Source organism: Tursiops truncatus, chromosome 13 (assembly GCF_011762595.2).
Source record: "Tursiops truncatus isolate mTurTru1 chromosome 13, mTurTru1.mat.Y, whole genome shotgun sequence".
NCBI classification, from domain to species: domain Eukaryota; kingdom Metazoa; phylum Chordata; class Mammalia; order Artiodactyla; family Delphinidae; genus Tursiops; species Tursiops truncatus.
Genome location: NC_047046.1, coordinates 49,318,250 through 49,334,354, shown reverse-complemented (window position 1 = coordinate 49,334,354; position 16,105 = coordinate 49,318,250). Strand labels below are relative to the sequence as shown.

The following is a 16,105-nucleotide window of genomic DNA, read 5'->3' as shown; positions in this document are numbered from 1 at the left end:
AAAGAAGTATGAGAGAGAGAGAGAGAAAGAGAAAGAGAGACAGAGGCTAGGAAGGTATGCTTTTGAACACAGATGTTAGTCCTAATATTGCAGTTGATTATTTATGATGTGACTGATCCCCACCTGCCCTCATTTTTGATCGCTTCACTACTCCATACAATACCCATAAGAGAGGATGAGCAGGGGAAATAATGGAAGGTGAACCTAAACTGTTAAAATCTGTCATTTCTGGCCTGTTCATGTTCCATAATATATCTGGAAGAAGTAGGAACCTGAATGACTATGATTTCCCGAGTTAATTGGGCCATCCAGTAGTAAATAGAGAAGACAATGGGAGCAGGAGATGGAATTTGAAATGATGTGTGACTTTCTTCCCTTGACTGAGACAATTAACTAACAAGTTAATGTAAGGAAGAGAAGCGAGTGTGTGTATGTGCGCATGCGTGTAAAATGTGGGTCAAATTAGAAAAGTTTATACCTTCTCCTGTGTATATGTATACATATATACGTACATTTATGCTTATATCTGACTTGCATATAGTATTTCACAAAGTGGTTCCACATTTGTTACCTTTTAAAATCTATACAACAACCCTGTGAGCCATGTATTATCGGTATGTTTGAAATAAACTGCTAGGAAGTTAACTGACTTATTCAAGATCTTATAGTTGTAAGTGAGGAACTGGGACCACCATAACTCAGGTCTAGCTCCAGTAATGTTTCTTAGAAAATTATTATTGAGACCCTACCTTCTGAACTAAAGGATACTTGGTTTTAGACCAGGTCATAGTATTTGGCACTGGAAGGATACCAGAAACTCTGGAATATGCTGTCACTGTTATTATATCCCAGCCGCCTTTGTTATTAAACTTTTTATGAGTGTTCTTTTTATGGTTCCTTCAATAAATCTTACAAATACACAAAGAAGAAAGAGGGTAGGATAATTTCGATTCAAGTTTGTAAAAAAAATTTATTGCTTATGATACCATAATCATCATATTATATTACAGGCACCATTTTAAAAAAAAATTCATGTTCTCTCCTCAAGGGGAATAAATTCATGCATTACCTCTAACAAGAAACAGCATAAGTAGGAACTATATATACCAGTATAATAAAATACATTGAACCACACAGACTTATGATAAAGCAAGTAGAGGTTATTAAATCAAGCACAATTTGTTGTGTGTGGTGTCTTAAATCTGATTTTACAAAGAGAATGTCGCCAAAGGGGAAAGGCTCATAAATAAAAACAGAATTTAGAAGCAGATGCCAGACTAAAACTTCTAAATTCTCTCCTTAGATCATGTTATACCATGAGAAGTCTATAAATTTGGATGGCATTTGTTTATTTCCTTGTAGAACTGCCTCTGCAGGATTGGGACATATGGGGTTCTGTCTTTAATTTTCACTGAAGGTCAGTATAAGAATCAGCCACACGAAATCTACTGCGTGTGTCTGTTTTATTATTCACTACTTCTATAAAGCTCTGAGTGAAAACTTCATTTTATATTTTATGCCAACAGAAATTTTGGTCCCTTGAGAACTGGCATTTCTGTTCTGATAAAACCACCAATTATGTTTTCCTTTTTTTTTGTCTCACTGCTAGAAAGGTCAGAGTGACACCCTGTCCCTTATGATTAGCACATTTGCATCTTCTTCAGTTTTCGATTTTTCTATTTCCATTTTATGAAGTCACTGTTTATGTCTCTAGTTGTAAGCTGCCTTGGGTCCTTTTTGAAGAGAGGCTTGACTATGTAAGCAAAGAAATGAGTAAGACCCGCAAACACTCTCCCCACCCAGACAACGCATTGCAGACATCTGGGTGTTGCCAATAATGGTCCTTAAGTACCTAGGCAGCAGTACCCACTGCTGGCTGACTTTCAAAGATGTGGCAGCTGTTGAGGGCCCAGTGGGGAGGAACTGGAGGGAAAGAAGGCAGTAATGCTCTTATGGGCGCTGCCATGGTTTGGCTCTATGCATTCATCTGTTTATGAACTTCCTGGTCCACTGAGCCTTTCAAGAATGTGCTGCCTTGGAAATGGTAGAGAGAGGGTCCCCGAGGGAAATGGCTAAAGCAGGGCTGACTGGCTGCAGGATGGTTGCCTACTCTCTCCACTAGGAGAAGGAAGGTTATATGTGAGCCTTATTTCCTTTTTCTATGCACACACTGAGTAAGAGACAGGAAAGAAAAGAGGCTGTTTGCAGAGAAGCACCATGAGATGGCATTTTTCTTTACCATGATCTAAGTGTGTTGTACGTACAACAGCAATACCCCATGTATGCATTTATGGGCAATAATACAGGCAGCAAATGTGTGTCTTTTACCCAGGGGGACTGTCTCTCATTAAAATTTGACTTCAGTTTAGTGAAGTAATTTTTTTCACAAAATACAAATAATGTAATACATTGTCTTTATTGTCTGACATTACAGATTTGTTTTACACTTTCCTTCTTTACAGACCTTGGGAATGAAGGGTAAAAATGTGTCCAGCATTTTGCAAACATTTTTTGTTACACACAAACACGCACAGTGAATAATAGGAAAGAGAATACAGAAGAATGAAAGGTACGTTGAAATCAGATAGGCTGCGGTTCTAATGGATCCATGGAAATACCATATAACTTTTTGATAAGACCAGTAAGTGGGATATATTGTTATACACAGCTTGGTACATGCACTTGAAATGAAAGCTGCTTTTATTTTGCCATTGTTTTATTATTATTGTATTTTGAGTATGCTGCTCCCTCTGCTGGCTTCTGCAACTGGCTACATGGCCAGACAGGGGGCTTCAGTTCAGGCTACAGTTAGACAGTCAGTCACAAGGCTCCTATTTCCAGGGAAGATGTATGTAACACCTTGTGAACTCCTACAGCAGAAAGGTGCTTGGTGGTACGAGAAAGGCTGAAAGTTACCTATTCTTTGGAGATGACTGTCAACCAATGGTAGGGATTCTGGTTTGGGAAGTGAACAGTTACGGAGTACAGTCTTTCTCTTATTAGACTGAGCACGTAACGGTGAGCAGTGGGGAGCAGGGCTTAAACATTATGCAATGAAAGGAGATGTAATTGGCTGGTTTTTACAAAAAGAAGTTCCACATCTTTTCAGTAAAATGGAAACTGAACTGAATATTCACAGCATGAGAGGATGTTGAGGTTAGCTTCTGACGCTGTGGATTCTACCTAGTGTAATGTTAGTGATTGTGGTGAGTGTCTTTCTATGAAGAGAAGGGTCTGATCAACAACCCAGAAGAGCATGAGACTGGTTTGAAACTTAGACCCCTGGAGGTCTAAAAAGTTTCCAACAAGTTAAAGCGTGTTCCCTGTTCTAAAGGACATAATAGCTCTTCTTTTGATGTTGACGGTAGTAATAGTTATAAAAAATGCTAAATTTTATATGTCTCCAGTCAAGCACTACATTGAAAAGGAAGCAAATTAGTATAATTTTTTTTTTCTCTTTCCAAACTGAAGCATGAACATACATTAGAGGCGAAAGCAATGAGAAAAACGGCAGGACGGCAGGCCCCTCCACTGTTAGTTAAGACCTGCAGTAGGGGACATAACTTACTCCCTGCTTCAATTCTTCTTCCTACAGAAAGATCGAATCAATAATAGTTAGATTACCCAGGGTTCCAATAAGAGCAGGTACACAGTGTGAAGGAATGAAGGTGGGGGAAACCTCAATGTGGTTTTGATGGCAGGTCTTCTCCTGGTGACTTTAGTTCCAAGTCTATTTGGATATTTGAGGCTACAGACCCATCTCTTTCCTCCATGCATCCAACCATCCTTCAACATGATTTCTCTCTCTATCCTGCTGTTGGTACATCCTGATACCATAGACTATGCTTAATTAGGCTACGTTGATGCCAAGATAGCTGGTGGTAAATAGACTCCTATCCCATTGCTACAGTGACAGAAGCTACAGAAGTAGAACCAGGTGGCTGTTTTCAGTTTCCTGTCATTCAGTGAAGGGAAAGATGGGATGGGCCCACTTCATTTGGTAGATTTGGAAAAACAAAAACCAGAAAGAGCTTTTTTATATCATCAAATGAGATAATAGGGCAGAAACAGCAAGAGGTTATTAGTTATCTAGTCCTGTCTTAACATAGATAGTACAACAAAAACTGAATTCTGCGCTTTATATGTCTAATACAATGAAAAGTAAATTTTGTTTAGTAAAGATAAAGCATTCCTGACACTGATGGCAGGAAAAGTCGACTAAGGAATATAAAAGAATAAAGAAAACAAAAGAAAAAAGTGTTACGCTTACATCAGTGCCTGGGACACAGTAGGTTCCAACAAATATTTGTTAACTATTTAATTTTTTTTAATTAAAAAATAAATAAAGAAAGGAAGGAAGGGAGAGAGAAAGAAAAGTAAGAAAAGGAAAGGGAAGGAAAGGAAAGGAAGGGAAAGAAAGAAAGAAAGAAAGAAAACAATACAGAAACAATAAATGATGGGGTGTCAGGAATATGGGAGATCCAGGGACTGAAAGGCAGGACATCTTGTCTCACAAGTGAGTTGTCCCAGAGACTTTGCCTATGTCCTTTTATCAGAAGTTTTAGTTCCTGCCTTTGGCATGTCACAGTTCCAGTCCATACTGGTTCATGCTTATTTACATCAGGCAGGATGACAACAGAGCACTGAAACCTCTGCTGGGGCAATCATGGACATGAGGCCATAATTAGTCTACTTCTGGGTTGAAATGCAATTTAGAGCATACTGAAGAAGGGAATAAGATTTATGAAAGAAAGAATGCCACTTCCCAATGAGAATTATTATTATAACACTCTGCAGAGGACTTCTATAGATCATCTTATTAAATGCTCTACCTGCAGAAAAGTTAAGGAGATATTCCCATTTACAATTTGCATTTGAAACCCAGAGAAGTTATGTGACTTGCTGCTAAAGCCACACAGATTTGACAACAGTTACTGAAATTAACAAAGTTACTCCCCTTAATAAAACTATAATCACCAAAATTATTTAATGGCTGTATCTTGATTTTCTGAATTAGATATTAGCTTCTGTTTAGATTAGTCAGAATTTCTGAAGGCTATGAAATGTAAAATATTTCTAAATAAATCCAGTTTTACTACTTCCAAGGACAAAAGGAACTGTAAATGAGCCAACTGGAAATAAGTTGTGCCATGAAGGTCCTCAGTAGTCTGGTTCCAGGAAATGGACAAGAATGAGCCCTATAATTGACTGCTATCATTTGATGTGCCTAAGAAGAGATACTAAAACTGAGTTTGAAAGCACATTTTGGAGGAACTCACATATAGTAATTGAAAAAATCATTGCACATTATGTGCAAATTTCTTTTATTTTTTTAATTAAAGTTTTTTTTTACAAATGCCATAGTTGTAGGTCTAGGAAACATTTATTTGAAACATCTTACCTTTAGTAGCTTCATGAGACCTTCTAACTGGACCATTAGCTCTCTCCGGCTCTCCTGGAGAGCAGACATTCTCTGTTCCAGCTCATCCTTGCGCTGTCTAAGAAAGAAGCAGTTGTCATCAGAAACAGCATTCAATTCACTGAGCTAATCACATTTGCCAGTCTTGTGGACCGCTAGAAAAAGGGCATCTCTGGGTCTTTGACATAGGTTACCAGGCAGGGAAATGTCAAATGAATGAACAATTATAGCTTGGGTGTATGTTTATTTGTTAAAAGTCATACTAAAACAGAATTAAACTCTTATTGGATATTTACCCCCATCTACCCTGAATTAACTATTTAATGAAATCTTTTCTGAATGCTTATTATGTCATGGGTCCTGTGCTGTGCCATTGGGTCCCCTTGAGATAATAAACAAAAACCAAATTGTCACTGAAAAGGGCCAATCCCTCAGATCCTCCAAAACTAAGGACCTTTTTGTAAATCTCACAGAAAACACTGATTACCTTAGTATGTGGAAATCAGATTTAGAAAAGTACATTTTTCATCTCTTCAATTCTTAGTATGCAGTGTGGTGCCTTTCAGAGGAGAAATATTCATGGTATAGTTTTTATAGTCGATATAAATCTTCTGGCTTCGGTTTGGCTGCATAGAGTGAGGTCAGAAAAAAAGGAGTTCCTATACGATTGTTCTAACAATCTACAAGGTTTGTGTTTGCTTAATTTTGGTTTGTTTTGCAGAACTTCTATCAGCTGTCAGCAAGAATGAAAACAATGAAGGACACGAATATTAATGATTCACATTTCTGAAGTATATTTTCCAAATCTATTATTTCATGACCATTAGTGAAAAAGTAATATATACATTTTTTCCTTGCCCCAAAGGCTCCTGTCTGATTTTGAAATATTGGAAATTATATTTTAAAAAGTGTGTGGATGCTTTAACCACGTATGTGTTAATGTATGACTAAGTATGCCTAATCTCAATGGCACAGACACAATATTAAGTGGAGCTATAGCAGGGACTCTGAAATGAAAAACTGACAATATAAAAATGTCACACTGAGTTAGGTCAATGACTCATCCAATTAAAAGATATTTTGTGGGAGGACAGGTTATGGATATAAAGGAGACATTTTTAATTTGCTTTCATATAGGCCTTCTCTATAATGAATTATGAATTTAAAACTTATAAACACATCACTCTTTTTAAAAATATTTATACTTTTGGCTTTTATTGCCATTTAAAGCTTATTCCAGAGCAATCCTTCCTTTGATTTTCTTTACAATTGCCTCTTTTCTGGATCCCGAGGACAAGGCACATCATAATTTTATAGACTTTAATGCTATCTTATTTTAGTCTTTGGTCTTCCTGGTCTGTAGTGTTCTAATTTTGAAAGTATTGCCAATTCGAAAATATTCTTCAATGACAAACCCATTAGCTGGTTTTTCTTTGACCTTGTCTGCACATGGTGTTCCAACTACATCCTCAGAAGGGCTTGGCAGAAGAGTAGATAATGTTTCTGATTTATTTCCAGTTCTCTTCTAGATACTGTTCTATAAATGTTGGCCTTTTGATCATAAGAGCACTTTGAGAAGAAGGTTGAAGCAAACTTCTAATATTATAGGTAAGAAATATTAAGAGAAGCACCCAAAAACTATCAGAAAAAGTTAGCTTATAGTAATCTATAATTAACCAACATTGAAAAAACCTTACTTGTACATTTATCTTACAGTAGTACTCTTTCAAAACATGACATTTACTCTTTCATGCATTTGATTGAATTACATTTTTAAAAATCATTTAATAATGATAATAATAATTTTAAAAAAATCATTTAATAATGTCTTCTCTATAAGTGTTTATACCAGTGGTTACCAAATGTGGGTAACACATCTGTGGTGTAGCCTCCACTGTTCCAAGGAAAAATGAGAAAACAAGGACTAAGTAGTGATTTTATTTTCATTGAGCTAAAAATATTCACGTCTGAACGAATGCCTTTTATTCTGTCAGATTATTTCTAGCTTTGTGTGTGCGTTAAAACCTACTTTCTTTAGGACAGTGTTGGAACAATAGGCAAAATTTTAATATGAACTGTATATTAGATAATAATAAATAACAATATTAACTTTCCTGAATTTGATGATGATACCATGGTTATACAAGAGAATGTCTTCTTTTTTCTTAGAAAATATATACATAAGTATTTAGGGGTAAAGTGTTATAATGTCTGCAATTTACTCTCAAATGGCTCATCAAAAATGCATATGTAATTTACATATATAAGCATATATAGGGAGATGCAGAAGGGTGTGGCAAAATGTTTGCAACCTCTAGGTGAAGCGTAGAAGGAAATTCATTGTGATATTCTTACAACACTTCTTACATTTTTTTTCAAAATAAAAAGTTGAAAAATATACTGTCATTTATGAGACTTGCAATAACAGATGATGGTAGTTTAAAAATGTCATTATATGGTAAAACAAAAAGTACTCAACTTTATGTTGTTTCCCCAAAATAATAAAAAAATTAAGCTGGTCTAATGAAATTCAAGTCTGGAAACCACAGACGTGCATCAGAGATTATGATTCCATTTTTAATTGGTAAAAACAAAAAAAGTCTCTTTATATTAATAAGTTTTCTCGAAGAATAATTTTATATACTTTGAAAAGAATGCCACGTGTATAATATGATGCTTATTTTTTAGGCAAGGGATAGATATGAAAATTTATACTTGTTTTTCTTAAGATTTGTAGTGTCAAGTTGCTTCTGCAGTTTTCATTAATGTTTTCTTCATTATAGAACATGGTATTGTCTTTGCAAACATAGTTCTTTAGCTGTCTTTTAATGGTTCTGTAGTGGGAAGCCTCACTAGATCACCTTGCAAAATTTCCCTCAGATACTCCATCCAATATGGGAAGGAAAGACCTAGGGAACCACATGGAATGTTCCAGCCCTTTCTCTGCTTCATCTGTGCCTCTTGATTGCCTGTATTCTTGAAATTATGAGTAAAGCTCAATACTAGAGTAAGATCATGTGACTCTGACTTGACAATCTAATCCACTGTGTTAACCTGATACGTAACTCATCCTCTAATGGCTTCCTATTGTAGGATTGATAGCAATATCCTCAAGATGAATGAACTAAATGAACAATAAAATGGAGGATGATAAATGTGATAGCAGTGTAGATGGACCGGAGGCTGGGAATTAGGAAAGTGTTTATTATAATAGTACAGGCAGGAGATAATTAAGACCCAAGGAACAGAGGTAGAATATACCTGTGATGCTCATTGTGCAGGATCCTGGGCAAGTTATTTAACTTCTGTGAATCTCAGTTTCTTTATCTATAAAAAGACTATAATAGTAATGTCCAGCTCCCAGGATTTTGTTTTTTACAGCTACCGTATGGAACAGTGTATGTAGAGCTTAGTGCATAGAAAGTGTCAGATTAGCACGCAGAAATGTCTATCCTATAATCCTATTCAGTTGCCAGATCTCGGTTGCAAATCTGGCTTTCCACTTTCTTGTGGCTAAAGTAAAAAGGGAAATATGATCATTTAGAAAGGTCATGATGCCCTTAAGATAAAAATAAACTATGCGTTCATGAAAAGCAAAGCTCTGATCTTGCTGCCCCCATTCCCCTACTAAATACATTTCTCCTGTTGGCTTCTCAGTAAGAGGCCCAGAAAGGATGTAACAGGTGGAGAAGACCTCTGTCAAAGCTACAATAAGGAGTCCCTTTGGCGGCTTCACATGGTCGTCCCTCAATGGGAACTCAAGGCCAAAGTAACTGGCGAGAAGTCATTGTTTTGGAACTCTTTGAAAGTCTGAAATGACTAAAAGATAAAACACCCACAGCAGGTTTTCTTAACCTGGGATGTCAGGCTATCTTTGAAATCCCCAAATTGTTAAAAAGTGCTTAGCACAGTATAAATGGTTCATAAGCATCTAAAGAAATATACGTCAAGGGAGTGTACTTCTTCTTCCAGGCAGAAGAAATGTGGAGAATATGGAAGCAGGCAAGTTAATCAGCTAGGATTTAGGTGTCTCAAGCCTCAAGCCTTATGTGTGGGTCACCAGCTGACAGTGAGGGCCGAAAGTCTAGAAGTTCCCCACAGAACCAGACTCCTTAGTGTAGCTTTGAGCTAGGCTGGGGTCATGGGAATGCCCACGAGTCAGGGCCAGAGGATGGTTAAAATTATTCGTCTGTTCCAAGATAGCAACATCAAGGAGGGAAGAAATATCAGTTGGAAAAGTCATCATCAGTGAACCAGGCACATAAAGATGCCTTCCCAGATGGTATCATCCTAATGGAACCAAATACTTTGGGAAGCAAATGCTAACTGGGGGGAACCAGTGAAAATGCTTATGAAAATTCCTAGTCACCACCCTTCCACTAGAGAATGGGATGGCCAGTGAAGAGGTATAAAGAACATTCCAGGCAGAGACAGGGTGCCCTGAGGTGTAGATGAATGACTATTCTATTTCTAAGTTGGTTTATTCCGTTATATTTCTGTGTACACTAGACTTAACTTTCTTGTAAGTCTCGAGGGCCTACATGATCCTATTTGGCAAAAGATGCTTTCAAGCAGTGACTTTACTTTCATATGCCTTTGAGGAGGAGGATGTAGAACATCCCTTTTTCCTTCTTTTCATTTTCATCCCTTCTGGGTGATGGTAGTAGAATGTGCAAGAATTTCTAATACATCTCTGTGAAAGTAGGGCCAGAAATCCCATACGTTGAAAAGGAAGAATTTCTGTTTCTTCCATTAAATTATTTTGTTCTTCCAAAGTATGACGTGATCTCTTCACATCAAGCAGCCCCCACGAGATGCAAGTTCTATAGGTCTCCTTTCCATAACTCAGGCCTTTGGTGGGTTTGCCCCTCTAGCCAGGTGCACAAACCTGGGGAGACTGGATCCCAGCTGCGAGGCAGGGCCTGCCCCCTGGCCAGATGTGCTGAGTGCCCAGATGTTAATATGGCCAAAGGGCAGGGTTAGAGTGGAACCCCCGGAAACATCCATGACTACAATCAATAGGGACTTGATAAAATCCAAATATAGCCATAGAGAATCTGCTTAATTTAGTCTCTTTGTATGGAGGAAGTAAGTGGCACTCTAACTCTGACAAGAGTTTCTGAGAAGAGGCATCTGTACTTATTATAAAAATTATGCCTCAGAGTTAGATTTACCTGAAATATACTTGGCATCCAAATTGAAAGACGGAAAGAATGTTATACTTGCTATAACTTCAAGTGCCTTGTGAAAGATCCATATGACATTTTCATGAGGGAATGTCTTTGAGTTTATGTTTGTGTTGTTTACTACACAGACAGGTTTGGGTAAGTGCCGTATTCAAGGTATGGTGGTTAAGTCTGATTGGAGCCCATGGTGTGACTCTCCTTTTGCACGTGGTCACAGTCCTCATCCACGTCTTACTACTCTCTACCGGCCTGACCCTGAGAAGTGCCCTGAAATTCAGGGCTTGAACCAAATGACCTTCTTAGGTCCTTCCCAACTCAAATATTTCATGATGACAGACTAGGTAACACCAGGCCTTTAAATTCATTTGTAGAACAAGAAGGTATGAAAATCTGTATGCAAAGCTATTAGGGACCAAGATTTAGAGATAATTTATGGGTCACAGGTAAATTTTTAAATTTAAAAAACTGTGATGATTCTTTAGTTGTTTACATGTTTGTTTTGTTGATCACTTTTATCACAAACCTATTGTTGATAGCGCAAATAACTAAAGAGAGTTGAGTTCAAATTTTTTCCAGTAAGACAGATATAGAGAACAAACAAGTGGTTACCAATGGGGAAAGGGAAGGGAGGAGTGGCAATATAGGGGTAGGACATTAACAGGTACAAACTATTATGTATAAAATAAGCTATAAGGATATAGTGTACAACACAGAATACAGCCAAGATTTTATAAAAACTATAAATGAGGTATAACTTTTAAAAATTGGGGCATCACTATGTTGTATACCTGTAACTTATATAATACTGTACATCAACTATACTTTAATTAAATAAAGAGAGTGTACTATAAAAAATTCTATTTTCCGGTGAAACATTTTGTTTCGGATCTAAAGAACACTGTTTCCTTTTCTCTGTGTCAAAGAAAAAAATAAATAAATAAACAGCCTCTTTCCCAAACCTGCAAATTCCAGCAATTAGATGTGTGCTATTAAAAAAAAACCAAACAGATGTTAGCAGCTATGGTGGCTGAGGACCGTTTTCTGGTGGACACTGTTAGACTTTATTGATGATCTCAGACACCTGTATTTCCTGAGACGCCTTGGGCTCCTTTTCTTACCTGAGGAGGCGGAGCTCTGCCAGCAGAGTGGGGTTTTGCTGCGCCTTCTCTGGAGTGGGCTGAGAAGCTTGTTCATGCTCTAGCCGCAGCCTCTGGATCTCCTGTAAGATTTCTCTTGGGAGAGAGGAGGAAGGTAAGAAACCCAGGTCAGTTAACTTCCAGGATGTCCAGGATCTAACATCTGAGTAGATCAGGGCCACCAGAACAAAGAAAGAAGGGGTCATCCTATGTGTTGGAGCAGAACCAACCCTCATTACCTGACTGTGTTTACGAGGTGTTGGCTGTAGCTAGTTGGGTTAGGGAACCATTGACCGAAACCTCCCGCCTTGGCCAGGTACGATGATAACTGATGACTGCTTGCCTGAGTTGTCTCACAACAGGAGGTTCCGATAAGGAACATGGTGCTCCCACTAAAAACTAACCAGGAGAATTTGGGAGGGGCCAAGACAGGGAGGAGACAACCAATCTCCCAGAATCCTTCGTGCTGGAATCCATCTTGGATGAGAGATGCGCGCGCCGCCAGGAAGGACCCTGAGTCAGACCAAATATGGGCCAAACAAGATGATTGGCCAGAGACAACCCGGAAACTAACCCCATTACCATAAAACCTGAGACCGCAAGCCACGTGGCAGAGCAGATCTCCTGCGTTCCCTTACCCTGCTGCTCTGACCCCGGGCGCCCGTTCATTCCCAATAAACTCTTTGCTTTGTCAATATGTGTCTCCTTGGACAATTCATTTCTGAGTGTTAGACGAGAGCCCACTCTCCGGCCCTGGAACATTGTTGCCCCTTCCTGCAACAGTTGGGTGCTCTGGGTGAGGGGATACTGCCTTCATCTCCAGTACATCCAAACTAGGAAGACTGCAATATGTCATTGGAGCCTTCAAGCTGAGTGTTCTCCCCAGGACCTAACACTCTCTCTAGTCAGTAATATAATGCTGTGGTAATGTGTTCAACTTTGCAAAGTGCACTGCTTAAGAGACAAAAATGAATCTTCCACTTATTTATGATCTCAGTCTGACACCATAAAGTACCTGCAGCTACCAAGTAAGAGATGCTTGGAAAAAAATAAGGATAAATGGTGCTCATTTTGCAAAACTAAATAACCCCATTCTCTCACCAGGAATGAAATTCTTCTCACTGAATTTATCTGAGAAGCCCCCAGGTAGGCAAAATTCTTTCTCTTTTCTTTAATATTTTCAGCCTTAACAATGTATCTGAATAAGGGTAGCCTTGTGAAGGAAAGTGCTTTTAAAAGGATTCACTGTAATTGAGTCTGTGACATAAGAGTGCTATTGGTGTGACCCCTATCAGGGGTGAGACATGTCAGTCTATTATTGATGTTGGGGCCGGGGCTGCCCTGCATTGAGGTGAACATTAGGCCAGCCATAAGGGATGGGTGACCGATGTAAGACAAATTATCCCTAAGTGAGTTAGAAGCTATTAAGCAAGGTTAGAAGTCACAGGTTCTTGGGGGAGGGGTCAGTCTCCCATCCAGCAAAACGCAGAAGAGCCCATAAGATAGAAGGAAGCACCAAGAATGGAAGGTGAACTTGGTGAGCAAGGGGGATGGGTGGCTTTCCATCTGAGAGGCTGATTTACAACCTCCTGCTTCACAAACAGGCCAGAATCAAGAAGCTAATTACCAGTGAGTCACTACACCTCTCATGGGTATGGTGGGAGCTTGGACCATAATTCAGTGGTTTTCAACTTGTTTTTTTGTCCCCCTTGGTGTTCTATAGTGGAAAATTTTCTTTAAAAGAAATCTTCCATGGAAACCCAACATGTCACACAGTTAAGAAGGAACTTCTCTGGTTAAAGAAAGGGAGGTGCCCTGTGCTACTAGCTCTTCTTCCTCTTCCTACACCCCTACAGGGCCCCTGAACTCCCAGAGAGCCCAGCCTGAACATCAGTGAACTGAGATTTCCAAGATCTTGAGGGCTAACATCCTGACATCCTGTGACTTCCACTAGTTCTCCTTGTTGGTTCTCAGGACAGAACCATGACACAGCCATTTAGCCCAAGGAAGAAAAAGAGAGAAGCAGCTCTGATCAGATGAGAATAAAGGTAAGATAGGTAAGGAGCATGAGGTGCTTAGACTACACCCAGGGACTGTGCTGTCTTCTTTAGTCTTATTTAATCCTCATAACAGTTCTATTGTATATAGACTAGTATAGTATAGTTCTATTGGTACTGCAATTATCTGTTTTATGAATGAGGGAATCAAGCACATACCAGTTAAAAGTCTTGCCCAATTTCAATAAGTAGGTGGTAGCAGTCATTTGAACTCAGGCAGGTTTGCCCCAAGGCCCATATGTGTTCGACTCCTTCAGTCTTTGGTACTTGCTTGGACAGGTCTAGCCTAGGCAGGCTGTGACTTCCACAATGTAATCTGAAGAGTCCAGCTACTCCTAATACTAACTCTAACTGGCTCCTCTAAGGAGGCTCTAAGAAAGCATTATCTTCTAAAGATCATTTCTGAAATGTCTAAATGACTACGTAGGGTAGTCATGGAGTCAGGTGAGGAATTCTATCCTTCCTTGAAGCCCAGAGATCTGATTATTGGGTTAACTGTCACTTTGGAGACCATGGGATCCCTGGGTGAATTTCCGTGATGCAGGAACTGTGACCTGGATAAGCTTCTGGGATGTGGTTCTGGGGCCTTTGGAAGGCATGAGGCCGTTGGCTTAGAGAGATGAGTTCAGGAGGGACTAGATGCTCTTCAGGCACGGGGTGGGGAAAGAACTCAGGAAAAGGATGAAGCTCTCTTTCTGCCATCTCTTCTCATTTCCATTCCTTTATTCCCTCTCATCCTAAAAACATGTATTCAGAGACTGCAATCCCAAAATGCCCTAGAAGCAAGCAGTAAGAGTGGTAGCATGGTACAGCCAGCACATTCACGGGGTTTCTTGCTGATTCTGGAATCCCACATGGAGGTAGATATCCCTGGGGTATTTCCTTAAAGGAAGTCCCGATTTCCCCTCAAGTGTGCTATCCCCATGCTGAGTGGAAGCAGAGAATCGGAAGGGAAAACAAAGTGCTTTGGAGAGATGGGAGAGTAGATTAAAATTGCAACCAAGATATTTGTGGGATTGTAAATTTTCACTTTAGTCTTGTTTTCTTTCTAAGAATATGAAAATGTGCCAAGTGAGTTTGTATCTTCCTTTTAAGATTTTTTTCTATAGAATTTTAAAGAATAGCATGACCGGGCTTCCCTGGTGGTGCAGTGGTTGAGAGTCTGCCTGCCGATGCAGGGGACATGGGTTCGTGCCCTGGTCCGGGAGGGTCCCACATGCTGCAGAGTGGCTGGGCCCCTGAGCCATGGCTGCTGAGCCTGCGCGTCCGGAGCCTGTGCTCCGCAACAGGAGAGGTTGCAACAGTGAGAGGCCCGGGTACCGCAAAAAAAAAAAAAAAAAAAAAAAGAATAGCATGACTATTTATCCCAAAAATTTCAGGTCAAACCCTACAGGTATGCAACAATGATCAAAACCTCCTCCTTTACCGGTCTGATCTCAGAAGGGACATCAGTGTTTAAAGATGAGATTAAGTATTAAGACAGCTTGGTGTTGTTCTAAGAAATACAGAACGTACAAGTTGTTCTTATATGAGGCTTACTCAGCATTGAGTTTGAGATCTGACTCAGATATTTATTCCTTTCTCACTCAGTATATATTGACTGAGTTTCTACACTGTTACAATGTACCAGGCATGGTTCTGGAGCTCAGGGGCCATTTGTCACAGCCTCTGTTCTCAAAGAACTTCCATATCAGTCAGGGAAGACAGACAATAAAAAGGAAACAAACACTTAAATGCGACTTTTTTTCAGAGAGAGATGTCATACACACACACACACACACACACACACACACACACTCACACACACACACGGATATAACAGAGAGTGGTTCCTGGAATAGGAGGTAGTGGGAGAGATCAGAGAGGTGATCTTTTAGGAGGTGGCATTTGAGCTGAGATCTGAGTGATGGGAAGGAGCCATCTCTGCAGAGACCCCGAGGAAGAGCTTTCTAAGCTGCGAAAACAACCGATACTTTAAAGGCTGTAAAGAAAGAAAGAAGCAGGAGTGTCCCAAAAACCTTACCTGTTCTTGTTTTCTAGTTCTGCGATCAGCTGCCTTTGTTGCTTATTTGCATCAATGGTGAAGGAGATGTCAGGGGCACTCCTCTGCTGCGCTGGCTGCTGGAAAATATGTGGTTTATACTATTTAGTACTGGGAAGGGGAACTGACCTGTGTTTGAAAAGACAGGAGTCGTGAGATATGCACAAGAAAGAAAAAACTATTTCTATCAAAACAAAAAAAGCAAAACGTAAAATTAAATGGCCATTCCTCTCCTAAGGACCAGCTTTTTTGGGGATCTGGAGCAC

At 39.4% G+C, this 16,105-nt stretch overlaps 1 protein-coding gene across 6 annotated transcripts in view; it reads right to left on the bottom strand.

Moving 5' to 3' along the window:
• Window positions 1-16,105, bottom strand: part of DTNA (dystrobrevin alpha) — a 279,329-nt gene that overhangs the window by 20,445 nt on the left and 242,779 nt on the right. For 3 of the 6 annotated variants that reach the window (XM_073790643.1, XM_073790644.1, XM_019930421.3), the window contains exons 13-15: window positions 15,822-15,919; window positions 11,724-11,837; window positions 5,402-5,498 (exon numbers count right to left, since the gene is read on the bottom strand). In XM_073790643.1, the coding sequence (XP_073646744.1) occupies window positions 5,402-5,498; window positions 11,724-11,837; window positions 15,822-15,919 (309 nt within the window). Of the gene's footprint in view, window positions 1-1,615; window positions 3,590-5,401; window positions 5,499-11,723; window positions 11,838-15,821; window positions 15,920-16,105 lie in introns of those variants that run through there. The other 3 variants (XM_073790646.1, XM_073790647.1, XM_073790645.1) reach the window with 3 other exon arrangements.